General features: G+C 36.9%; 1 protein-coding gene across 1 annotated transcript; it reads left to right on the plus strand.

The window, feature by feature from the left end:
* Positions 1-17,055: 17,055 nt before the first annotated feature.
* Positions 17,056-26,339, plus strand: LOC141441319 (membrane-associated progesterone receptor component 1-like). The gene is made up of 3 exons (XM_074106021.1): positions 17,056-17,414; positions 25,274-25,423; positions 25,960-26,339. Exons 1-3 carry the CDS (start codon positions 17,129-17,131, stop codon positions 26,049-26,051), a joined length of 528 nt encoding a protein of 175 aa, XP_073962122.1. The 5' UTR covers positions 17,056-17,128; the 3' UTR covers positions 26,052-26,339.
* The last annotated feature ends 1,243 nt before the right edge of the window (positions 26,340-27,582 follow it).

Consider the following 27,582-nt stretch of genomic DNA (forward strand, 5'->3'; position numbering starts at 1 on the left):
GTATTTTTAATAAACTTTTTTTTACTCGTTGTTAAAAGTTAGTTTTCCTTCAACGATCCACATCTATATATCTATCTATTAGGCTTAAATTCGTTTCTACCTTCATCTTTCATTTCAGAATTACACTGATATACTTTTTCACTGCTCAGCACTTAACTTTTTTTTACAAAAACAGGTCCGTGGTTGACCAACCCCTATCACACTTGACGAAAAGTGCAGATGAGGCCATAGTTTATTTCACTAGTACAGTAATAGCCTACTCACTATAGACTTGAAGAGTTCTAGGTTGTATTTTACGGAAATACAGACGATTTCCTCCTTATCTTCCTCCTTGATTTCTTTAGATGACACTTGATTTTTCTCGCTTTATTACTTGCTTTCCTATTTCCCACAGGATGTTATTTATAAAGTCGTCGTGTCTTTAAGACAGCCTAGCTTTTTCCTCCATAGTACTAAATATTTGAAAATTCTGAAGCTACGAACCTACCTACATAAACAATTCCATTATTGTTTTCTTCTATTCAAATAGTAAGGCATTATTTCAAGGAAAAACACTTCACAAAATTAGAGATTTACAGTAGGTTTATTCAATTGAAACAAATTACCTTGCGAGGTTTATATTCGAACTAAAACCAAACAGTCACTTGGTTGTGGAGAGCTTGGAGCAAGGTTTTAGTTCGTGCCTATATTCTAAGTTACAAGATCAGTTGAGTTGGATTCCCAAAAGTCACATGTGGTCTAGTTTTACTCGTATGAAGAACACAAATTTCGTATTCTTGGAATTAGCCGTCAAAATGTTGGATTTTATATAGATCCCGTGGGATATTGGAGTACTTATTAAGTTATCTATGTATTTTTCTAGACATCTAGCTGAAAAAGCTAAATAACTGTCTAGTCGTTGAAGCATGAAAGAGTAGTAAAAACACAAACAATATATATTATCTCGTATTAAAAGTATACCTAAGTGTCAGAGGAAGGGAGGCTGCTTAGTCACGGCTATTATGGACTTCACTTGAAATAATAAATATTTTATGATAGAGTTATGATGAGTTTTCACATTTTCGTCGATATGATCGCAACGAATAATACAAATAATTTAATATTCATCGAAAAAAGGGGCAGGTATGAATAAATCAAAAACCAAACCATTACTTTCTTACTAATACAAAATAATAATAAAAATCATTTAGAATGAAAGAATCCATAATATGGATTTAGTAAGGAAGTAAGGATTTGTTTTTTGAATTTTATAACGAAACAAACCAACAAACAAACACACAAGTTTTAATTTAATTTTTAAGTTAAAGTTTTAACTACAACAATTTATAACATCATGATAATATCATGTCATAAGATTATAAATGTTATAAATTATTGTAGTTAAACTTTAACTTAAAATTAAATTAAAACTTGGTCATTTAATAAAAATGTAAATACGTAAGTGTGTTTTTTGGTTTGTTCGGCTTTTATGCCCTTAACTACTGATCAAAATTAATATCAGGATATCTTTCATCCCGAAAAAAACTAGTTGTTCCTAATGCCGTACGATAAACGAATCCTTCTCAGAAAAAGTCGCGGACAACAAGTAGAAAGCATTGCGTTAAAAAATAACATTAGTAATTAGTAATCTCAAGTTTTAAAGTTCTTTTAGTGTCGTGATGACGGCAAAGTAGCATTTTATAACGTCTGCCACGGATTGCATTGCCGTGTTCTATTCAAATGGAAACAGTGGCGTATTTAATCGGGAATCCAGACGGAGTGCATCAAAACATTACGAATTTGGAACTAAAACTTTGCGACGCTGAAATGTGTGTACTCGTAGAGGTCTCGAGGAAATGTACAGTCGAGCTGCAGAAACAGATACGTGGCTTAACAGAACTGTGGAGTTAGTCTATTACTGCTAAGAACTAGGCTTTTAAGGATTAGTATGTACAACGTGTTATTTTTAAATTCCGTTAACTTTAGGGGAACATTCAACAGGTTAAATGAAGTGAATTTCTCAAAGAAATTAGCGGTCTAACTCTTACTGTTTAAAAGATAATCAATAAATTAAGATGCTTATCATACACAGTAAAACAGGTTATCTCGTTTTTGCATGTTCTGTATTACTTGTAGGGATCTGTTATATAAAATTTATCAATTAGTGGTAAAACAGGCCATTAGCCACGTATTTTATTCTAACGATACTTAAGTGTTGTTAAACCTTTATCTATAAGTTTAGATCTGTAAATCGAGACTGCGGCTAAACTCTTAGTCAAGAGTTTAATGAAACTCCTAGCTTCATTCTCCAATAAACCCCTAGAAATTCCATTAAAACCCTGATAGCTCTGACGCACACTGACACAAACACATGTTGATTATAATCTCTATGTCTCTCCTGTCTGCTGACGTGTGACACCTTTATAGCTGCCTACTCATAATGTAGACGAAACTTAAGCAATAGCTGTTATTAAAACAATAGCTATCTAAATTGTATTGCCAATTCCCCATAATGTTGTAGTCACAAAAACAATTCAACAATAGTTTAACACCATAAAACAATATATTCTGAAACGAAACTAAAAAAAAAAAACACTTTATATTAGCCGCGAAAACCAGACTTGTTTTCGGGGCTAATCTATTTTTTAATTTATTTTTTACTAGCTGTACTATTAGATTTTTAGTAGCTTTGAAACAAATAAATAGTCAATTGAGTGAGCAAATACTTGACGCCACAGCTTGCTATTTCCGTACAAAATCTATAGGGGTCACGTTTTGAGAGCTCATAAAACGTACCTCAATTAATTGGTACTTTATAGTAAAAAAACAACAAACGATCGAAGTTGTAGCGCCATTTTAAAGAAGATAAACAATATTTTGGTTAGTGGACTGTAAAATCTAATTAAATTGCGCATTTCGATGAAAAACATACGCGTAACGCGGATAACTGAAAAATAAGCATGAAATCACAGAAATGTGCAATCGAAGTCAACAAGTTTGTCACCTGATAGTTTTCAGTTTAGTTGTGCGACGTGGAAACAGTACTGTCAAATATCATCTTTAAAATTTTGCTAAATTTGATAAAAATAGATGGATTCACAACCTTCTGAAAAAATACATTATAGGTAGGTACCCTTAGTACCCAAACACATCAAGTAATTATAAGAAATACACAAAAGGATTGTTTAAAAAAGTAATTCACTTTATTTAAAAAAAATGATGTATAAATAAATTAAGTGGTAGGTATCATATCGTATTCTATGAGTAAGGTGACAAGGCAAAATAACATTGAATTTAATACAACATTTCAGTTACGAAAGTGGTATCTCCATGTATTTTTTTTTTTACAATAACGGATTCTCTCTTTCAGACATTTTTATTATGACAATTTGCGCAAAATTGATGGAAACTGACAAAGCCCCACAAAATATTTGTGCATCTGTCCAGATCAACAGACGAGAAATACAGCCCGAATCAATACAGAACGTTTCGCGTTTTACCACGTGTGTTGTTGTAAGGGTTTTTGTGAAAATAAATTTTAATAAAATCAGTTGCACGCAGACACTTTTATTCAAATGTAAACGATAAAACAACATGGACGATTTGAGTCCAGCCGGCCAGAGTACGGAAATCGATAAGCGGCGTCTACAATCAGCCCAGAATAAGTTTGGATATGATATGGTTTTATCAAAAATACTATTGGAAATTTCCAATGTATATTGTGTTAAGTATGCCTAAATCGTGAAAGTCCATTTTTTTAACAGTTTGAACGCTGTTCCACTTACAAATGTGTGCCAAACCTCAAGAGGAAAAAACGGAATTATTAGGTGTAGGATCACTCGCATTTCTGTCTGTCCGTCTGTCACAATCAATGAAATCACACAACTAAACAGACATCAGACTCAGATGATAAAATAAATAGTTTAATATGTTTTTTTTTTGCCATTTGATCGGCTGGCGCTTTAATTTCGCGTGACTTTTTATCTTCCTATTATTATTTATTGTCCCCGACTTATGACTCCCCCTACTTTTTTGGTATACATATCGTTACAAATGCATTAAAATATCGTCCTATAAAATATAATATTATGTTCAATTATATTGTCAACTTATAACACCCCTCTTTTAGCGTCGGGGGTAAAAATGCATAACCATGTCCGACATTCAATATGATTAAAATGAAATAGGTGCACTATAATTTATACCTAAATCATTAAATATTGATAACTCACGTCTTAAATCGAGTTTAGCTCGACATGTTTCGGGCTAATCCGTAGCCCTTCGTCTTCGGAGCAACGCGACTCAGCGGCTGCTGCAACACGCGCACTGCGCGCCGCCGCTCTGCTCGCGCGACTACCCGACGAAACTGACACCGACACACAACTACCCGCGTTTTCATCATTATTTTCATTACAACTGTCAAATGTAGGGTAGCACACAACACTAACAACATCGCTCTGTAAAGGTACGTTCACACACACCGATGACGCAGCACGAGTATTTAACACCGTTATCCAACTCGGAGGTACCGTCCAACTACTATCGCGGCTGAAATTCGGACGACGACTAACGAAAACGCGGGTAGTTGTGTGCCAATTTGTCGGGTAGTCGCGCGAGCAGAGCGGCGGCGCGCAGTGCGCGTGTTGCAGCAGCCGCTGAGTCGCGTTGCTCCGAAGACGAAGGGCTACGGATTAGCCCGAAACATGTCGAGCTAAACTCGATTTAAGACGTGAGTTATCCAGGTCAATATATTTAATATGATTGAGTCTCACGGTAGTTTCATGTTCAAAATTTTAATCATATTGAATGTCGGTCATGGCTATGCATTTTTAACCCCCGACGCAAAAAGAGGGGTGTTATAAGTTTGACCGCTATGTGTGTCGTGTGTCTGCGTGTGTGTGTCTGTCTGTGGGTGGCACCGTAGCTCTTACAGGTGGACCGATTTGAATGCGGTTTTTTTTTGTTTGAAATCAGGTTTTTTATTTAATCTCTTTAGATGAAACATCAGACTAATATTATAACCTAATTTTGATGTCTTATTTTAATCGTAAGAATACCAATGACACAGAAACACGAATAAATTATTAAATGTGACTAATTCAAAGACATCTGAACAAACGAGGCTTATTTGGAAGCTGTTACTAATAGACACAGACCATCGCAGAAACGAAGAATGTTTATTGTGTATTCAATTGTTTATATTACTTTCCCAACTTACTTACGGACTTACTTAGTACAGTCACCAGTAGAAGTGAATGTACGGTAGGTATTGGAGTTCAAAATGTTCTACACGTGACTCTACAGCCAAGGTAGGTAATTAAAGGGACTGACTGTGGGGGTGTGGAGGGTAACTATGACTGTACATATTCGGACAAAGCACTTATTATTAAAAGATCATATGTATGTAAACTGTTATTGTACGAAATAAGTCAACAAACACAATTGACAAACATTGAGATATATATGTACAAAGGTGAACTTATCCCTTTAAGGGATCTCTACCAGAAAATGGTCATAGTTAATCATAAAAATAGTTACCCTTTACCATTGTTCTGAACGCCCTAATCCTTGGGGAAACGTACCCTACTCTGCGTCTTCGTGTAGCTATTTATATGAACTAGTCCGTACTTCAGGACATATATATCATGCATATAATTACCACATCCAATACACTAAGCTTATTAGCTGCCAGCGTGTATATTTTATAAACGCAGACAGCGAAGAGCACTTCATTCGCTCAATTACTGAAGAAATACCCGCATTTCCGATATTAAATCTCGGCGCGTTCCATTGCATCTGACTGACTCATTTAAATTGGAAAATGTGGAGCGATTTCATTTCAGATTTTTGTTTTACTTTTGAAATGACAGTCAGTGCGTTGAAAGCATTCAGATTCAGCTTTGCGGGTCTACTTTGGACAGTTTGTATTGGCCTCTATCTAAACGATTGTCTGAAAGATACCATCCCAGCTAATTACGTCCCACGGCTTGAGCTGTAGTTTCCATGCGGGCGCAGTGAATTTGAAGCTTCACATGCACTACACCATTGGCTCCACCATAGCTGTCGGTAGGCCTCCAACAAGATGGAGCGACGACTTGGTTAAGATCGCGGGATCGCGTTGGTTGCGGAAAGCACAAGACATTCCTGAAAATTTAATCTAATTAGAACAAAAGCCAACTTAATATTCTTACCATTTACGCAATGAATAACTAAATACGCTCAATCTACATAGTTCTATTGGTACAAATAATTCGTTTTGTTAGTTAATTGCTTACATAACATGTCGAGTAAGTGGACCAAAGCTCGTAATTTAAAACAATACTTGCTATTGCCCGCTGCTTATCGTCTGCATCCTGCAAGGATTTTTAACTATCAAGGGTAATGAATGAACTTTTGGATGTTGAAGTTGATGTGTTGAGTTGAGTTGATGTGGTAGTGGGCTGGCAATATCTGCCGAAGAACCGACAACCGATGAAGTAAACGACTTACTGAGTGGAGAGCACGTCTCGGCAAACGTAGTGACGTGGAGTGATTATCCTGTGATACGCTGCCGGTAGTGGATGTGTCGAGCCGAAGACAGGGCGCAATGACGCTCATTAGGGAGGGCTATCTCCAGCAGTGGACTCTTTTATGATGATGATGATTTTTTTAATATTCAGTATATTTATCTGAATTATTATTGCGAGCTTGAGGTTAGTATGTTTAAATGTTAAAAATAGCTAAAGAAAAAATATTTTTTGTGTGGGGATCCTTTCATTTTTAATATTATTATTATGTTCTTTTTTTTCATTCTTAGGATTAGGTTTTTATAATAGTTATAAAAAGTAAAATACAGAACAGTACATACAAAATAAAATATATAATAACCTAAATAGTTTGCCGCCGGTAACGGGGCAGGGCCCAAGCTACCGGTGGTCAGGGCCGCAGAGTGAGGAACCTCCGGACGATGCGTGCCGTGTCCAGTAGTACCGCCTTCTGTACCTATCTGGCCCTTGATCCAGCCATCTAGCGAGAGACTCTTGAGATGTTGGTCGAGACTCTTAGCTATTAGACCGTTTGCCTAAACGACTATCGGGACAATGATCGTCGAGTCAACATCCCACATAGCAGTCACCTCGTGAGCCAAGTCAAGGTACCTACTTGCTGAGTTTGTCCTTCTCGGCCTTCACGAGGTTCTCGTCATGCGGGATGGGGATGTCGACGAGCACTGCCTGGCGGATTGATCGATCTCTCAGCACGATATCAGGATTATTGGCTACAATAGTCCTGTCCGTGATGACAGATCGATTCCAATAGAGCGTGGCACGACCATTTTCGAGAACTAGCGCAGGGACATACCTTAATACGGCACCTCAGAGTCTACATTATTATTATATGTTGTTGTACCGTTTTTGTCAAACTTCAAACCAAAAATTGCTAAAAGTGGCTCCGAAGCAGTAACGTTTCGTGTGCTCTGCTTACCCCATTTGGGAATACAGACGTTATGTTTGTGTGTGTGTAGCGGCGTTAGCAATACACAATACTTAAATATGAATTTCAGCTGTCCGTCTATTACAATTCTACAGATTTAGCCGTATGATAGACAGACAGATGGATGGACAGCGACAGCCATAGGGTTTAGTTTTCTACCTTCAGGTACGGAACCGACATAGACGGAACCCAAACAAATAATCCGCTACTTTGACTACTCGTACCTATTATCTATTCTGTGCATTGACGCTAACTGTTTATTTAAAACTCACTAAAATTAACTTATCAAATCGGATGTTTGAACGATTGATAAAATAGTATTTTTGAAAAATAAACATCCATTCTTTTTTTTTCGCATTTCAAATTTAAAACCTCTCAATAGCACAATTCTTTTTCCATCCTTACTCAAATAATCCTTACAACATTATAGTTCCGTCCCCATAGACCGGTAAAAAAGGAAGACATTTCAAATATCCATTCGAAAAATCAGCTTGTTATCTTACAAGTTGGTATTCATGATATTTAAATGTAACCTAGAACGTCAGCAAAGCAAACGGTTATGGAAATCGAACATGAATCGAACTTCATACGAATTTTAATATCGCGACTGCAGGACTGGCTGGAATATTAAAAAATCTATAAATAACTTGTAGATTCAGTTTTGTTCGGCTAACACGATTTTGATTAAGATGAAATATATCAAAGAGAACATCAGGCGTAAGTAACTTTAAGTAAGTTTAATACTTATTTTTATTAGTATCCTTTTTCTTTACTTACAAAACTAACAATTTAGTTGAAAAATGGCTTTATAAAGTGGCTAATGATAGATGAACCTGAAAAAACGCGGCAAATTCAAAAAAAATGCAGATGGTATCACGACAGAATAAGTAATCCCACCAAAAACATTCTGTAAAAAACTAGCCAAGTCTCGATGGAGCTGCTTGTTTATTTCTAAAAAGTAATGAAATCTAGACAAACTCGTGCCAAGTCTAAGGTTCCTTACTGCGATTTCTTTATTATTATAGTTAATGTTGTGTGACTTGGCCGTTGACTTGTACCCACTCACGTATAAAGAATGTTGAGTCTTAAGTCTTATCCAGTAAATGTTGAGACTCAATACGCGGACAATATAAAGAAATCGCAGCTTAGACTTGGCTCGACTTTGTCTAGATCTCATTACTTTTTAGAGATAAACAAGCAGCTCCATCGAGACTTGGCTAGTTTTTTACAGATGTTTTGGATTTCACTTCTTCTTGTAGAAACGTGGGCTCATTGATTTATTTTATTAGATTTTCTTATTTGACACGGTTTTTTTGGTTAAACTCTTGTGTTTTCTATTCAGGGTCACCATGTACTCCAGATCTTCGATTATTCTAGTTTTGGTAGTTTTCCCTTTATGTGGCCATTAAACCCTAACTCTGTACCAAATTTCAGCTCTCTGAGTTTATGTGAAGTACTAGTTCTATTTTGATGATCATGAGTGAGTGAGTGAGTGAGTGTCATAAATGCGAAACTTTGCTTTCGCTTAACTTCGGAACTAACTGACCTACAGACTTGAAATTTTGGACTTTAAGTATGAGATTATAGCTTACTGGATGACGAAAATTTCTGCGCTCTGGTCTTATCCAGAGGTTCTCAAATTGGGGCCTGAAAATGCGGCGAAATGGTTCCAGTAAAGGATGGTACGGCAGTGTTTACTTTGCGCTCGACTTGGCGGGGGCACTATCGTGCCGCCAGATAGTCCAAATACATAAGCTTTTCTGCTGTTTAGGCATAAGAATCGTGCCTACTTTATGCTTCTCTGTCTATCGCATGCCTATTGCAAAATAAGTAATTATTTAAAACGATATGTTGAACATATGTTGAATTACTGGCACGTGAGGTATCCCATCTTAGACCTCTAGGTTGGCAACGCGTCTGCAATATCCCTGGTGTTGCAGATGTTTATGGGCGGTGGTGATCTCTTACCATCAGGAGACCCACTTGCTCGTTTGCCATCCAGTCGAATAAAAAAAAAAATAAAAAAAAAATCTTAGTACGAATATTTTTGAGGAGAAGTGAATCTTAAGAACCACAATTTAATTGTATTGATCAGTTCTGAAAGGAATAGTATCAAAATATTTTGCCGTGCCTATTAGGTAACCTGCAAATTCGGTCACTGCATCTAAATACTCTTTTTTTGCTTGAACAGGGCTCTATGATTGTTTTTGTTTAAATTTGCTTATCATGGTAAAAATAATCTTTCGCACGCCACTTTTAACTGTTTTACCCAAAAAGCAGTAAATTTCCAAAAAACTCTATTTTAACACACGCGGTACTAAACTCAACAAGTCACAGAATAGATTTACAAGCTCAAGTGTCTGTTTTCTTATACTCTTTGGTCTGTTTGCCCATGATATTAAATAATGTTGCCATTCAAATAATAGCTGGGTTCAGCTTTCATTAGCCTAACTCTAGGTTGTCGATTTAATTGCCCAAAACCACGCGTTGCAGCCTCCATCTGGGATATCTAAAAACAGCTATGTCTGATGATATAATGGTTGAGCTTAGATTTTAAGCTCTACATAATCTTACGTTTTCCAATTTTCAACAAAATAATATTATTTTAACTTTGACTCCATATGCCTAACTCTTCACAATTTACATCGACTATTTTGATGCTCACCAACCATTATATGAAGGGTCCATGGAAAGAACATGCCTATAGTCACCTTTTTTTTAATTGAGATTTTAATCTCAAAATGTAGAGCTCACAAAGTACTATGACTTACCACTCAATTAAATAATCTGAAAACAGTATAAAATCTATTTTTTTATCTTTTAAATAAATGGTAACCATGTCATTGTTCGTGATGACTAACTTTCAAACCGCTATATGTAACTCAAAAAGTTGCTTAGGTGACTAGACACGTTCTTTCCGTGGACCCTTCATATATATAAATACGTCGTTCCTCCGCACCTGATAAATCGCGCTACAGAAAGGTTCTTTGTCTTTAACCATTTCTTGGACCGCTGAAAAAAAGCCCGAGCCTACTAAAAAATAAGTAGCCGCGTTACTCTCTACAAGCAACATAATTACGTGAATACGTCATGAATCAAGTTTCAGACACTATACCCGGAATTTATGTCTGCCATCGAGCAACCAGCGTGAAAGAGCTTCAAAATTATACATGTACTTAACCCCGGCCGTGTAAAATAGACGAAAATTGCACACGTTAATTAAAATCGGCAGGGATCAGTTTTAATTGGGCGCTTTAATCGCTCGTTCGAAACAATTGACTTCCAGTTTAAATTCGAATAATCAATCGGGACGTACGGCTCGGATTTTAATGAGATGGAAGTAGGAACTCCTATTTTGCAGTTTGAATTTTACATTTGGCGTAAGTACCTATTTTGAACATGACCTACCTGTACCTAATCTATATCTACCTTGTACCTACCTATTTTTTGGCGTACCTATCTTAATAATTTGAAAGTATGTAGTCGTACATCTCTTCTACATATTTTCAATTTTACAGCGCAGTAACTCTTACTATAATGCTGTAATTTTTATTGATAATAAATACATACATACGCTCGAAAAACATTTAACACCTTCGGGCACTTGGGTAAAAACCAGTGGTTTTTTAAGCTGTAAGCCTCGCCTCGCCTCATTCTTTTGCCTTTTCAACCCCTATGGCTCCGCCATTTTTAAATGTTACCAAAAACGTAAAATGGCATATAATTTTTTATCAAAAACCATGTTAAAAAGTAAAAACGCCTTTACCTTTGTATGAAGTTATAGTCTGTCAAAAAAGAGAAGAAATTAAAAAGTGGCAACACTGTAGTGTCATCCCTTTCAAACCCTGCCAAATCAAAAAGGGAGGACACTACAGTGTTGCCACTTTTTAATTTCTTCTCTTTTTTGACAGACTCCGTTTCCTCTTGCTTGTCATACTCACACGCTGCAGAGCGTGCTGTAAAAACGCTCCCAAAAAGGCGCGCAACTGTCATCTGTCACTCATAGCGTATAATTTTTTTCACACGCCATGTTCAAAAAAAAATTCTTTTCATCAAAATAAATAGAAAAGAGAGTGAATAGTGATAGCGTGTATAAGTGTTACCAAGGTGTTGTTGGATAATAAGGTCGGAAGAATGCGTTGCTTCGGGCGAAGAACGCAATTCCCGGCGCCACTTGAGTGGCTCAAATGGTCAGAGTGAGTCTTCGTCGTCTTCGGAAGACGACGAGGGCTCCTCATCGCTTCCCCATGATAAGCGTCGTAGGTGCGATCGAGGTTATGTACCTGTGGATCCACGAGTTGATTCCTTGGTCAATCAGGTCAATTTCATATCTGGGTATCTTACACAGTTGCCGCAATATTTGACGGCCTTCTCTCAGAACAATCAGGGCAACCCACCTACTTCTAATAATAGAGTTGAGCAGCCTAGTACGTCAGCGAATTGTCAGTACCTAGTAAACCCCTGCAGTGCAGGTACAGGTACCTTTACATTGGGTGAGTCACAGACGGACTCTGATGACAAGAAGGTTGTACCACCTGCTAATGAGGAGCGCCTTCGGAAGGTTACCAAGCTCCAGCACTTTAACACACAAGCCTGGAAAGGCTTGAAATATAAGTCGATTTTACAGGATTTTTCAGCGAAACCAGGTTTTGTAGCCTTAAAGGTAAATGAGGAATTTACGCACTTCAAAGCTACCAAAGATTTTTTAGCTTCTGCAGAGAACATGTTAGCCGGGCTAACAAATGCTGAGTTGGAGCATGAAGAACTATTGAGAGGGGGGCTGCAGGAGCTCATCAATTGGGCGGCAAGGAACCCCAGTGAATTAAACCCAGCATCTTTACTTGAGAAAGCAACTTCTCTCTTAGGACCCGACTCCCCTTTACACAAATGTTCAGAAAGGAAGATGCAAATAATTTGTGGCAGACGAGGTGAATGCATCGAAATAAGAAGAGAAAGGATTTCGAAGGAAGTAAATAATATCAACCTTAAAACTTCATTGCGTGAGATTCCACCAAGCGCGGAGTACTTGTTTAGCAGGGATGCCTTACAGCCTCTAATACAGTCGCTAGGAGGTTTTCACACTTGACTTAACAGACCTTCCTATATAAAGGAAAAGGGACAGAGTCGTGATCGCTCATCAACTTATAAACAAGACAGGAGAAATAGAAATAATGGACAAGAGAATAGAAATCCCGGACAGGACAATAAAGCCAAGCAAGGAGGTTCACAGACCTTTCAGAAGCGAAATAACTTTTGCAACAAAGGCAACTTCACTGGCAAGAAGAACTTCACCAATCAAGATAAGCAGAAGTGACTACATTCAAAGGCAGACATTCCGGGGGGGGGGTTGTTTAAAAGCAGCATGGAGAGAGCTGGGCGCAAATCAATTCATTATAAATATTGTAACCAGAGGACGGATACGTTTCAAGACGAAGCCACCTCTCCAACATCTAACACAAAATATGCTAAACAGATTTACAACAAGAACCTCCCCAGAGATGTCTGCAATCATCAAGGACTTGAAGGAGAAGGCAGTGCTAGAGGTGCCACCAGTTTTGAATTCCAGCTTCCTTTCAAAGATGTTTTTGATAAAGAAGGCAGATGGAAGCATGAGGCCCATATTCGACCTAGGGCCTAAACCAGTATGTAGCCACCAAGCATTTCCAGTTAGTTTCTCAGTTGGATGTAGCAGATTTCATACAAATGAACGACTGGATGACAAAAATAGATCTGCACCAGACATATTTTCACTTACCAATCGCAGAGACTCATCGTCAATTTTTGAGAGTCTATTACAACCAAGAAGTGCTACAACTAACTGCGCTACCATTTGGCCTGTCTTCAGCCCCCCGGACTTTTGCAGCAGTGTCAAATTGGATTGCAGAGTTTCTACGAAAGAGGGGTATAAGTCTTCTAGTGTATCTAGACGACTATATCCTTGCAAACCAGGACAAAGACAAGCTAGCCGAACAAGTCATGGAGACTCTAAGCACTGCCGTCAAACCCAGAGATTCCTAAAGAACCTAATGAATTGCAGACCAAGAGAGAGGAAACCTCTACCCCGCTCAGTTCAGATGGAGTTACACTGGGGGTAAAGGGCCATAGACAACAGCTCAGTGGCGATGCACCGAAAGCAAGTAACTCATTTCTTAACAACAGATGCAGCAGATACCGGCTGGGGTGCTCACCTCAACGAGACTTACCTGACGGGGAGATGGTCAAAGAACCAGAGGTCGTGGCACTCAAACCTCAAGGAGTTATACGCCGTCTACGGCGCGATAAGTCGACACCAACAGATGCTAGGCAATGCACATATTTTAGTTCAGTCAGACAACAGGACCCTCGTGGCTTACATAAGAAACGACGGGGGGCACGCGTTCCCTGGCCCTACTCGAGTTGACGACGAAGCTTCTAGAGCTGACGTCACAGTTGAACGTCACGATCTCGGCGGCGTTTCTTCCGGGGAGATACAACGGCATAGCCGACCGCCTATCAAGGAATCGACCAGTGCCGGAATGGCTCTTGTTGCCCCCGGCCTCGGAGGCCGTGTTCAGAATTTGGGGCGTTCCCGAAGTCGACTTGTTCGCTTCCAGCGAGTCCGCGGTCGTAGACCGCTATGTAACATGGGACTCCAGAGATGGGTCGGCAATTTTTTGCGACGCATTCAGTCGGCCATGGAAGTTCAAATTGGCTTGGGTATTTCCGCCGCCCAACCTAATACCACGAGTATTAGGTAAAGCAGACAATTAGGTTGGTTACTAAAGAAGCACCCAGACGAAAAGCTTTGCCCAGTTCGACATATTCTTAATTAATTGAGAGCACAAGAGAGAGACGATCTGTAGATAATAAATTAACCAATCTGTTTATATCAATTAATGGAGCAGTTAAGCCCGCTACCCGCACTATAATAGGTGGATGGATTAGAAGTATATTCAAAGAAATAGGCCTAGATGCACCTCCAGGAAGTGTACGGTCCGCTGTGGCATCTTAAAGCTTCATAGAAAATAGGCCTTTGGAAGACATTTTAAAGCGAGCAAATTGGAAAAGTGCTCAAACATTTCGCAATCATTATTGTCGTACGATAGAAAGAAATGAAGATAATAGTAATAATGGTGATCAGCTAAGAGATAATTTCTCAGACATATAATGTCAATTTTCATGAAGAAAATTTTACTTTAGATTCCTATTGTGATGATTGATCTCATAGATTGAGTACTCAGTACTCTGATTAATTATATTTTTTATGTTAATTATTGCCAAGGCCCTAATTGTTTTTTGTTTCTTAATTTTAAGAGTTATGTCCTGCAGATAATTTGGAGACTGCAGTTTGTTAGACATCTTGTTGCTATTTTTTATTCTATAAACGGTTATGTTCATTGATTATTAGATTTTTATTTTTGATATTTCACATAGCGTATAATACTCTTTCACCAGCAGATATCAAACAGGTCTTCAATAAATGCTCTGTGTTTTTAAAACACATAATAAGACTGTTTGAAAGCAGTTATTAGTGTGTGAAAAGAACACAGCATTACAGCAAGGTGCTTGCTGGTGATCATGAAGACTTATGAGTGACAGATGACAGTTGTGCGCCTTTTTGGAGCGTTTTTACAGCTCGCTCTGCTGCGTGTGAGTATGACAAGCAAGAGGAAACGGTAACTTCATACAAAGGTAAAGGCGTTTTTACTATTTAACATGGTTTTTGTGTTTTTTTCACACACATAATAACTGTTTTGTTGCAATGCAAAACAGTCTTATTAAAAATTGTTCAAAAGAATGCAGTACGATCGGCTCAAAAACGTGTCCTGTGACACACTTTTCTTTTCTTTTCTTTTCTTTTCTTTTCTTTTCTTCTCACTCTTTCTAAACATTTCTAAAAAATGAATTGCACCGAGTTTTTTTTACATTAATCAACCATCGAATGAAAAGGATTTAATGGCTGATTTGACATGGATTATTATTATAATACATTATTAAAAACAATATCAAAAATGTCTTTTATTAAAGCAGTTCTATTTTCAAATCAGATGTCTACAAAGCGAATCGTATGTTTTTTTATTAACTGCGAGCAAGAAGATTTCAAATAACCTTTCTTTGTAAGAAGTAGACATTTGAATTTGAATAGATTTCAACGGATTGAATAGAGTTCAATTACATTTTATTCAAATCTAGCCTTGGACTGATCTCAAAACGGATCTTGGGTATCTTTATATCAAGGAAATAATGCTTAGTTTGTGCTGAAGGATATTTCGGCTGGCAACGATAGAGTAATTTTATTTTTTGATGTTCCAGCTATATAATATACAATACAATAACTCTTTATTGCACATCGACACACAGCAAGCAGTACAGAAAACACAGGTATATAGAATAGAATAGAGATAACTTTATTCATCCACAACACAGAATGGCATAACAAGATTTAAAAATATACACATAGACGTACTTACACTTACTTATACTAGTTTAATATGCAGTTAAGTTAGCAGTTTTTAATGATTCACGGTTATTTACACTACTAGATATATTTCGTACAGATTAAAGACTGTAATTACCTTTAATTGCAATTAAGATTGATTTTTGTTTGTATACTTATGATCATGATGCATGCAACAGCGTCTAAATAATCATGAGCTCATTAAAAAGTTATCACGGTATACGTCCCGTAACATATATATCGAAGTTAATTTTCTTTAAAATATTGCAACATAGTCGTTATAAGCATACGTACGATAAAGGAAATAAGAAATCATCATGATGTTTTTAGTAGTTATTTTCCTTTATGATGTATTAAAGTTATAATGTAAAAAAAATTACTTCATCACAAAATCTCATTAAAAATTCATATTTGTTTAGATAAATACAATGTTATTCCGTTTTATTGTAATGGTTAACTTTGGGTGACATTATTTTTAGCTAATCATTGTTACAAGATAGTTTTGCATATTTTAAGGGAAAGTAAGATATTGATATAGATATTATAGCAAAATAAATAACTGTTATCAATTAATAAATTGTTCAATCTTAACATTTATAAGATTTTTCAAGGACTCGACTCGTAACCGTCTCAGTAATAAAGTAACAGCACTTAAACCAAATATTGTTTCTCACATTGTACATCAACTTGCAAAGGATCGGCAGAAAGTAAAATTATTAGTTGAAAAAAACATTCACTAAATCACAGATTTATATTAAACTTACGAAACTTTAACATAAATTTGAATAAAAACTAGTCAGACCGGCGAACCGGTTACAAAATGTGTATATCGTACCGCGCACACGCAATACCTGCTAGAACAAGAAGGGGAAGACAAAAGTCACATGTAACGTAAAGACCATTATTAAGTGTAGGTAGATTACAGTTTCTAGCTGTAGTCTTTATTTATAAAAATGTATTACACCATTGTTTTGTAATAAATGCAACTTGTTCTTATGAGTCCCACTAAATACGTCACGATGACTTTTTGCCCAGTCACAGTGGCCAGCAGTATCGGTTACAAAAGCATTCGATACTTCCGCACTGACTTAAAAACAATCCGGACAGACGCTCGCCGAGCGGTCGTTGTTTATACACTGGCCTTAACATCAATTGCCGGCGCGCTACACGTTGACCTTAACGAAAATACTTGATAACGCGCGTTCAGTGTCTACCAAGTGTTCGACCAGTATACACGTAAACATGTCACAAACCGAGCCGGAGCCTACTTTATGGGACGAATTGACGAGCCCCGTCAATTTCACGCTACTCCTCGTCATCGCGTACCTTATCTACAAGATCTTAAGAGCCAAATTCGAACCGGAATCCGAAGCGGCACCACCGATACAGCGATTACCCAAGTTGCGTAAAGATCTCACGGTACAGGAGCTCAAGAAATACGACGGCACTCAACCCGACGGCAGAGTTTTGCTGGCCGTAAACGGCGTGATTTTTGATGTCACCAGGGGGAAGTCGTTTTACGGGCCCGGTAAGTGACGCTTACCTTTACTAGGTTCTAAACCCCGCATTACATTACAAGCCGAATGTCAATCTCAGTTTTTTATGCTTTGTCATTAGAGTTTTATATGATTCTAGCCTCGCGTGGTTGCTTTAGAATGTCATGTTGACGTAATTCCGTTGAACGCAGTAGAGATCAATTTCGCTTGGCGTTTGTCAACGAAATCATAACATTTTCAATATCACGTGTTCCACCTGAGTGATTTGATTGTCGGTCTATCTGTATTTTGAATATCTGGTGTCGTTCGTCGCAAATGTTTTGAGAATATTCTGGAATTGTCAGTCGAGATAATAATAATTTCAGTATCAAAGATGAATTTTGTATTTTCCGAATGAAATAAGGCAAAAAGTACTTACGCTTTTCGGAGCCGGTTGTAATACCTACTGATAAAAGGTATGATAAAGAGTATACAAATTTCATACTATAGCTATTGTTATGTATGATTACTTGGTTGCGAAGGGGAGCAATGGAAACATTTCATAAGCAGCGTTGTTACGACAGTTTAGGGTCTGTTTTAGATGGTGAATTAGTTAGTGTTCACCGTTATGACAGTCACGATTGAATGATAATCTTATCTCCATGCGATTTGATCGCGAACTATTTTTGAAACTTTGCCCCATTTCAGAAACTGCTCGTAATGCTCCTTGTGATATTTTCCACGTAAGTGTATTCTGATAAAACATATTTTTCTGTATACCTACTTCCTACGGTTATAATTCATAAAAAAACGACAGAGATTGACCCGCCATTTTATTAAAGGAACATCCTAAGGTCGTAAGAAATCTATCAAACACCTGTTTCATTAATAAACGAAGTGTAGGACGATTAATTCCTTGTATTTAATACAGAAGTAAAGTACACTCAAAGTAATCTCAAAAGTAGCTCAACTCGTTCGTAAATTGTATCATATACAATAATAATGATAAAGTTTGACAGTTAAAAAGCGAAAATACTAAGGGGTTAGCTAATTGTAGATTGTTGGCTGGTTGAAGGATCTTAAAACACACACACACACACACACAATACACTACATTCATTTTTGCTTTATCTCTTCTTCATTAAACTGCTAGCTAAGTTCTTATAAGCCTTATATTTGACTGTGTATGTAATCGGCTAATACTAAGTAATTTTTCTTATTATTAATTTATTTTAAAAACCGAATCAGGCCGCCACGTGACAGGCATAGCCTAGTGTGGGACCGCTGGATATTAATTAAATGTTAATAAGGTTACCTTTAATAAACAATTTTTATTTATTTTTAGTCAAAGAAACTGAATCATATACTAGGGTGAAACCTTTGTGCTACTAATGTCATGTTGATATCCCATACATTGCCAAAGAAACCAAAGCGAAATAGATTATGAAAAGGTTTCACCCTGGTACGTGATTAAGTCCTTGGCTGTACGTATACGTTTAGCATTTACTTTGCCTATTTCTCTCTATCCAGTATCCATATCCGGTACACGTCCTAGCGAAATCATATTCGATATTTTTCTTTGTTGCTTTGTTATTATTGTAGAACCCATGCAAATCATTAAAACTTATTGTCATGAGGACTTACGTTAACTAGCATTCTGCGCGCAAACTCTTCTATAAGGAAGGAAGTAACATGAGCTAATAGGTACCTAAACATTTCTTCCATCAGGGTTTACCATATGACATAATTTCGATTAAATTTGTAATGAACAGCTAATGTTCTTCCATTAACCACTTAAATTGGCTTCTCGATATTCAATCACTTACAATGAACACGTCTCAAATTTGTTCTTGTGATAACGACGTTTTATAGTAGGTACGATTTCTATTATATTACATTATCTACAAAAACTATTATTCTCCCATTATGGTTATAAGCTAGATGACAAGAAATGTACATTGATAAGATTATTTTTTGATTCCCTATTGTATATTCATTATGTCAACCTAGTACATAGCTTTATTGTTTCCAGTCCATTGAAATTGGTATCGGCAAGTATGCTCTGTTTTTTTTTATTCAACTTGAAGGCAAACGAGCAAGCGGGTCTCATGATGGTAAGAGATCACCACCGCCCATATATCAATCCGGGAGGACCTTGCACAAGGTCCTACCACCTGTAAACTCTGTACAATAGATAAGGCTCCAAATGCTGCACTATTTTTGAAAGCTTAAGCGAGTTTGAAAATAGTGTATCGATACAATCTCAAAAATAAAGTTGTGTTAAATACTTGTGATGTATAGATATCATTTAATAATAATGTAAATCTGTTTAAAAAAATATATATCTCATTGAGTTTCTTGCCGGATATTTCTCAACAGAGGTTTTTCCGAACCGGTGGTAGATTTATTTGACATTCATAAGTGCTTGTTATAGCCTAAATTGAATAAAAATATTCTGACTTTGACTTTGAATAAAAAATCGGCCAAGAGCGTGTCGGAAACGCCCAAGATAGGGTTCCGTAGCCATTACAAAAAATCAAGTATTCCAAGTTTACGAATATTTATTTTATACCTTAGGGTGCTACTTACTCTTATACTCCTACTAATTTTGAAACAATCTTATCCGTTATAGTTTTCCTCGTAAATTTGATATACCTACTTACTACCATCCTGATTTTTTTCAAATTGCACTTTAAAGTTGAATATTTCGCAAACAGATCACTGAATCGAAAAATAACGATACCCCACACTATAAGGTCAGTCGAGAAAAAAAATCACCCGTACCCTAAAAGAAATGTTTATATTGTTTTTTATTTTATCGTTTTGTCGGCGTGACTGATATGTATATTCATGTCAAATTACAGCTTTCTAGTACTAACGGTCTCTGAGCATAGCCGCGGACAGACAGACAGACGGACAGACATGGCGAAACTATAAGGATTCCTAGTTGACTCCCTAACAATCCTATAATTTTGCCAATAAATTGAATTACCTACAATGATCTATATTTCCGCCTAAGTTAAATAATTCTTACTGAAATTAATAAATTTCCTGCGCTTAATTGAATCTAAAACGTGCCTAATTTACGCATTTATATTCATTCACTTTAATTAAACTCAAGGTTATTTCTAATAAAGATACACTAATTTGAGACAAACATGTTGATAAAATCCAACGTTAATAAAGTATGAAGTAGGTATTGATAGAACACATTTTTGGGGTGACTGTATCGGCCTAATGAGGGGATTACAATAAAGAGATGTCTCTCTCCAGACCGTACCATAAGAATACCTAGGAACAAAGTCCAAAGGTGAGTTTAAGAATTTTTAATACTACCTTACAGGAATGTGAGTGAAAAGATACATAGAATAGATACAGATCTATTGAACAATGTTGTTCCATCGTATTTTATCGGATAACTTCATATTTATCTTGCTGTCTCTATCAGTTTCAGTAAACTTCAGTAGTAAGCTAGTTGAGAAAGCAAGATAAATACAAACTTTTCCGACAAAATACGATGGAAAAACATTATTCACTACATCTACATTTGTACTCATTTATCTTAGTAGTTCAGCTATTCTATGACTAGATGGCGTTAAGATCTCAATAATCGCGTTAATACTTATTAACATAATTAAGATACCATGAGTTGCTCACGTATCAATAGCTGAGGTATGCTCGACACGTTTCGAACTGATCCGTAGTTACTTGTCAAGGAGAGCTTGAACGAAATCCAACTGTATGTCGGGCACACCTCAAGACCTCATAACTATTAATACCATAAGTTTCACTCATAAATAGCAATACAAAAGCAGATGCTATACGTTATGTCAATCCAATTTATGCAAAGTGTAAACAAACCGATTTCATCAAAACTCTTGTATAAACACCCACTGGATCAAATCAATAACACATTTATCTATAATTCCTGTCTTGTAACTAGAAGTCTAATCACTTTTTCCACCAAAATTCACTTTATTTCAAAGTTTAATTTTCATTTGAAAAATCTTCGTCAAAGTCTGACGTTATTTCTTGAAGGAAACACGTGCATAATCTGTAGTAGCATAAACAAGCGTAGAGATGGTGGAAAATTTGACACTTTAAAAAACGATTAATTGGTAGCGATTATTATTAATTTACCGTCAAATTAAAAAAATTGTTACTGCTTTTATATTCTTTGGAATTAAATTAAGTATTGTGTAAATAATAAAATAGACAAAAATACTTTGATCTATTCAATTAATAAATTAATCGATTTACTGAACTGATTAATTATTTTGCAAAAGGTTCTAGGTTTTCACATAATAATCATCTAAGTCTGTGGTCGGGTTAACGGCGTCTTTGTTTACCCTTTCTATAAATTAGATTGACATAAACCATAGAACATCTTTTAAAATCCGAATCGCAAATACTGACGTCACCATACAGCCCAGCCACGCGGCTGCCGCGGCAAGTGATATTAATTATAAAAACACATACATTGCATGTATTGTTATATAACCAGTATTTAATGAACGTGTCCACCATGCAATGAACAGTAAAAGATTCGCCGTACTGCCCGTTACGCGTCGTCCTGACCGGGTCGTAATTGAACATGCCGGGCCCGCCCCGGTGGCGAAGGTCGCCTCCAGTAATTATCTCATTATAATGCAGTGTATGTCGCAACGCTGACATTAACAAGAAAAATGTCATAAAAATGCTATTATGTTGCTATTTTTACGTAGACAGGGTTGATAAAAGTTGCAAATTCATGTTCATCTTGAATACGGGAAGGCTGTATGCTAAAGTTAGTAAGTTGCTGCAAAATTAACTGATTATGTAGGTCAACTTGCCATATTATCTATTTAGGTACTTGTTTACCTACATAAAGGTACATATATACCTACCCAAACTTAGTGTTTATTGATGTATCAAATCTCGTCGCCAATGCTGTTTAAAAATCTGTACCTTTTCTTAATTACTGGTTTTATCAATATTTTGGTCTGTTCAGCTCTATATCCCGTGGGAATTTTAAAAACTTCATTCTTAGTGCACCAATATGGTCATCAAATAATATTATCTGCCAAATCGAAAGTCTATAGCGAAGCTATAATTTATACTGTACGTTGTTAGTGTCTGTTAAGTTATTCATTAAACGTATAGAGGTACCAAAGTTAGATTTGTTATTTGGTAGATAGATACCAAAAATGTTCATGCCGGGGATAAAAATGCCTCTACCATTTTAAGATATTAAAGTTTATATAGTTCAAACCTACCATTTTTGATTCAGATTTATCATCCTTTGAGTTATAAGTTCGACTTAAAACTTACTTTTGATAATTATTAATATAAATAAGCCCTCATTCATCAACATTTCACACAAATTCCGCTCGACTTAACTAAACTCCCTTGACCCCTTATACGTTCAAAGTCGAAACAAAAATACAGTGGAATCAAAATGAACCTTACAGGGAAACGAATAAGTCATCATTATCAATTAAAAGGATGCACACGTGCTGTTGAAAAAATACGGTTAAGCCAGCTTTTGCGTTGCTCGCTTTGTGTAAATAAGTCCTTGACTGGGAACTCAAACGGTTACTTTTAAACAGGATCTTATTCTGAGCCCAAATAAAATATCGCTGTTGAGTAAAATTATTCATTTTATACACTATGGATGATACTGATTTTTATTAATAACAAGTAGTTGCCTGTAACTTCGCTGCAAAGAAAATCCGTAGGAACTTGACATTGCACTAAAAACAACTGTGCTTAATTTCATAATCCTAAACCCATTGGTTGAGATTTTGAGATTTCATCCCAATCCCGTAGGAATCCATAAATGCGAAACTAATACTATAAATGCGAAAGTGTGTGTGTTTATATGTTTGTGTGTTTGTATGTTTGTGTGTTTGTATGTTTATGTGTTTGTATGTTTGTCCGTCTTTACGTCGAAACGGAGCGATGGATCGACGTGATTATTGGCAGAGATAGTTTATAGGCCAGAGAGTAAGATAGGCTACATTTTATCCCGAAAAAATGCACAGTTCCCGAGGGAACAGCGCACGATAACCGAATCACACGCGGCCGAAGCCGCGGGCAAAAGCTAGTATAAGGATAAAATCTACACAGTACATCAAAATCCATCCAGTAGTTTGCGTGAAGATATAACAAACATCCATACATCCACCCATTCCCACAAACTTTCGCGTTTATAATATTAAATAGTAGGATGCTGTCGTCCTCTTTATCGTATACGTATTTCATCGGCAATTTTGCTAATTCTGGATGCGAAAACGAAAATGGCTGGCAAAGCCAAACTTAGACAAAGTATAGTAGCAGAGCGCACGGTACAAGTTGGTATTTAACTACTTGTTTGTATTTAATTGTAAGAGTAAACACAGTACCTAGGCCTTGGGGCAGTTTTAAGATCTTTCATTCAACTCTGTTCTCGATAAAGCCTTGTGAATAGAATCGCGTCTAACGTTTCTCTGTTGCGCGAGATCTTCCCAACATTTTACGCTTTGGATAGTATGCAATACTGAGGAAATCGGAAGTAATCATTTTACCGTTGCAAAGTAGCCCACTTTGGGCCAATGACCCAGAGCCACTGTCTCCGCTTTACCTGGGTCTCGAATAAGCTTAGGGCGTGTGAAAAGAGCAAAGATGACAACATGGTATTATCATCGTCGCCCCTTACGAGTAATTAGACATTAACGTATGATTAAATTTTTTATGAATGACAAGAACCGCCGTCATTTGTTTTTGTGTAAAAGCTGTGTTTCTCTATTTGCTAAAGCTATCCGATATCCGATATGTTTATCTTATATGCATAGAACGCCTGTTCTAGATCGGATACTTATAGTCTTATATGTGCATAGAAAAACATCTAAAACAAATGCACAAACATTCATCTTACAAACATTTGCCGCTAGGGTCAATAACCACTAAGTTATTCGTTCGTCACATGTCATTACCCACGTTGATTGTATCAGTCATCTCGTTCTTGTCAACTATGGCTGCATGTACCACTATAGTTCTATCGACGTTAGTGAATCATTTTTCACATTTATTTGTCTATTTTTCATTAAATAGAACCATTCCCCGTGTAACGTTATATAGCTTAATCTTTGTGATATTACTTGTACCTGGTGATCCACTTCAGTAACAATAAAATTGTCATGATTTAATAGAGAAATGACAACGTAACAATGATCACCGATATCTATATCCGTACGCTATTGCGTCAAGCAATTACGTAAGTGCTTAAGGTAAGTGTAAGGTACGTACCTTTACGATGGAACATGTTAACAGTTTTAAACTTTGGTGACGTTTAATCATAATGAATTCACAACATATGTCGACCTCGAGACAATCGAGAATATTCGACGATTGTGATGACATTACTATGAAAATTTCAAAATTAGACACACTAAAACATTAAAGTGGTTCATTCATTTCATTCACTAGTGCCGGGTTAACATTAGGTTAACCATAGACTCAAGGGCTAGTCGCAGACTGTTCAGCATCGTAGGCTTACCAAAAAGTAAGTTTGCCGCTGCATTCACCACGTAAGACAATGCTTGGTAATTAGATTATCTGACGCAAATTGATGTGCGTCAAACGCATTGCGTTTAACGCAGCGTTTATCGCATAAAACAACCGAGCGCTTTATTCATTGCGCGGCTGAGACGCTCGCCGGTCAATGCTTACCTGGCAGAACGCGCAATGAGGCCTGCCTTCTGGTCTCCAGTTTGCGGTCTGACACGCAACCGTCAGCAGGGTGGGCATGTTCTCCATTCATTGTGTGTGCTGCCAATGAGCCGCGCAATGAACAGGGAATCAGTATGCTTATCTGGTAAAGCCTTACAACCTGATGCTCCGAACACAGTTCTATTACTTTCCTTATTAACTGTATGATCTTTTTTCATTCCAGGAGGTCCATACGCCGCATTTGCAGGCACTGATGCGACGCGTGGGCTGGCCACCGGCACCGTCGCTGGTTCTGATAAGGAATACGATGACGTCAGTGATCTAACGCCTGACGAGGTGTCCGCTGCCAAAGAGTGGGAGGAACAGTTTACAGGTACGTCTATAAATTATAATACTACTCGTAAATACATATTAAACACCCAACAAAAACATTATGTTTTACATGATTTTAAAAACTATTTACAACACAATACAATACCTATCAGGACTCTTCATTAAACATCATAATAATAAGTGATACAGAAAACAGGTACATAGGAACAAAACTACAAAGTAAGCAGTATGCGGTATTATCCCTTTACCTGTTATACTTACTCATTTCAAAACCAATACTAAGCTACATACGACACATTAATTTAAGCGAAACCATTATATAACTATGCTGTCGCTGAAGCTAAAGTAAACATAATTTAGCATTCCTTACCTACGTACTCTCCATATAATATTTAGAGTTGTGAAATATCATCTAATATTAGGTAGATACATGAAATATCTGATATTACACGAAATCAAAGCATCATACATTTGAATTCTAAGAAATATAAGTTTCCAGTATCCAGCTAGCCACTTAATGGTTCTGAATCCACATTGAGTTCTACGGATTTTTACTGTGTTGTTTTCTTTTTCCAGGAAAGTACGACATTGTCGGACGCCTGCTGAAGCCTGGCGAATCTCCTAAACAGTACAGTGATGATGAAAGCGAAGGCAAGAAAACACAATAATTTGTTGATCTTTGTTACATTGAGGCGTAGAAGAGTTGTTATATTACACCCACCTGACCGACGTCAATGGGCGTCGTAAATCGATTTATACTTATGGAAGAATTTAATTAGTCCGTCTTTAACGTTACAACGTAGACTAATCTCTTTCCTCTAGCGAACAATAACTATTATTATTGATCCAATGAACGCGAGGACCAGTTTCTTTGGGACCAAGCACGCCAGACGTTGGTTTCTTAGTGCCTATTTTATCTGGCTCATTCTAAAGAAAACAAACATCATAATACTGATAATTTACAAACGTTATTTATCTTGCTAGGATCGTAAAACATTAATTTCATAAATAGGCACTAAACTAGCCACCGTTAAGGGTGCTTTAGGTAGTGACGCTTCAATGTACTTAAAGTGACGTCTTAGTGTACGGGAGGGTTTAAGCTTAGGTTCACATTGCGGTTGTAGCACTTTACGCGCTCCAACCTGTTTTCTATCTATTTGACACTGGCTGCTTAGAACAGCACCGACCACAGTGTCAGCAAAAAAATAAATTAGCGACCGATTTTGTTTTTTCTTTTGCTGCTTTTCGTGAAATTAACTGACGAACAACTATTCAAAAATATACAAGCATTCAAGGTGCACAGGGAAAGAAAATAAAAAACAGTTGCTGCCGGTTCTTCTTCGGCCAATGTTGTGGCCAACGCCATTCTAAGCAGCCAGATTGGAATGCGGAAAGTGTTACATAGTTAGTTTTAAAATTGAGTTTTTATGATACATTTTGTTATTTGCCAAACAAAGTATACTTATTAAACTATTTTTATAAGGTTATAATTTGGGAGTTTTCATTTACTAGTTTGTAAATTATTGTCTTCGGTACGAAAGCCCGAGGCGGAGACGGCGCGACTACCTAGGTGTGAAACTGATCGAGGGTTCGGATATATTTAGCTCTGGATGTGGAGGTAAAAAAGAGAACAAGAAGAATAGAAGAAAGCGGTATATAAATAAAGGCTAAACAAAAGCAGTATAGATAAATCATGACAGTAATTGTTTTTTTTTTAGGACTGCAACAGCACAAGTGACTAGGCAAGTACTTGATGCAGTTTTTGAATCATATGACTAAGAAAACCCACGCGTACTTTGCAGAATAAAAATATTCTTTACAATAAAAGGGGACAGAACTTTAAACGAGTACAGTTGCAAAATTTTAATACAGAAAAATAGGAATGCATTTAAAAGGCGTTTTACTTAGTAACAGCGGGCAAGTTTTAATGGTGTTGAGTTGACGAATAGTTTTCGCACGGGTCTTCTCTTGTTCGGGCGCAAAAAATACGGGCGCGTTCACTTGCGCGGTTTCGCTCGTGAAAACCGTTATGCATGACAGTCGAATAGACATTTTGAGATTTACTAAATTCCCACGGGAATTTTCAAAACTTTCATCGTGGTTTTCATATAATTTCTACGAAGAGTCACGATACATTTCATATTCGAGACGCGGTTCAGATTTTAGAATTTTTAATCCAGAGGTTTAACTATCTACATC

Source organism: Choristoneura fumiferana, chromosome 2 (genome assembly GCF_025370935.1).
Source record: "Choristoneura fumiferana chromosome 2, NRCan_CFum_1, whole genome shotgun sequence".
NCBI lineage: Eukaryota > Metazoa > Arthropoda > Insecta > Lepidoptera > Tortricidae > Choristoneura > Choristoneura fumiferana.

Excerpts from the sequence above, each read along its gene's own strand:
- LOC141441319 (XM_074106021.1), top strand. The coding sequence starts at position 17,129 with ATGTCACAAACCGAGCCGGAGCCTACTTTATGGGACGAATTGACGAGC. Across the intron at positions 17,415-25,273 it reads GAAGTCGTTTTACGGGCCCG|GAGGTCCATACGCCGCATTT; the intron begins GTAAGTGACGCT and ends TTTTCATTCCAG. Across the intron at positions 25,424-25,959 it reads GTGGGAGGAACAGTTTACAG|GAAAGTACGACATTGTCGGA; the intron begins GTACGTCTATAA and ends TTCTTTTTCCAG.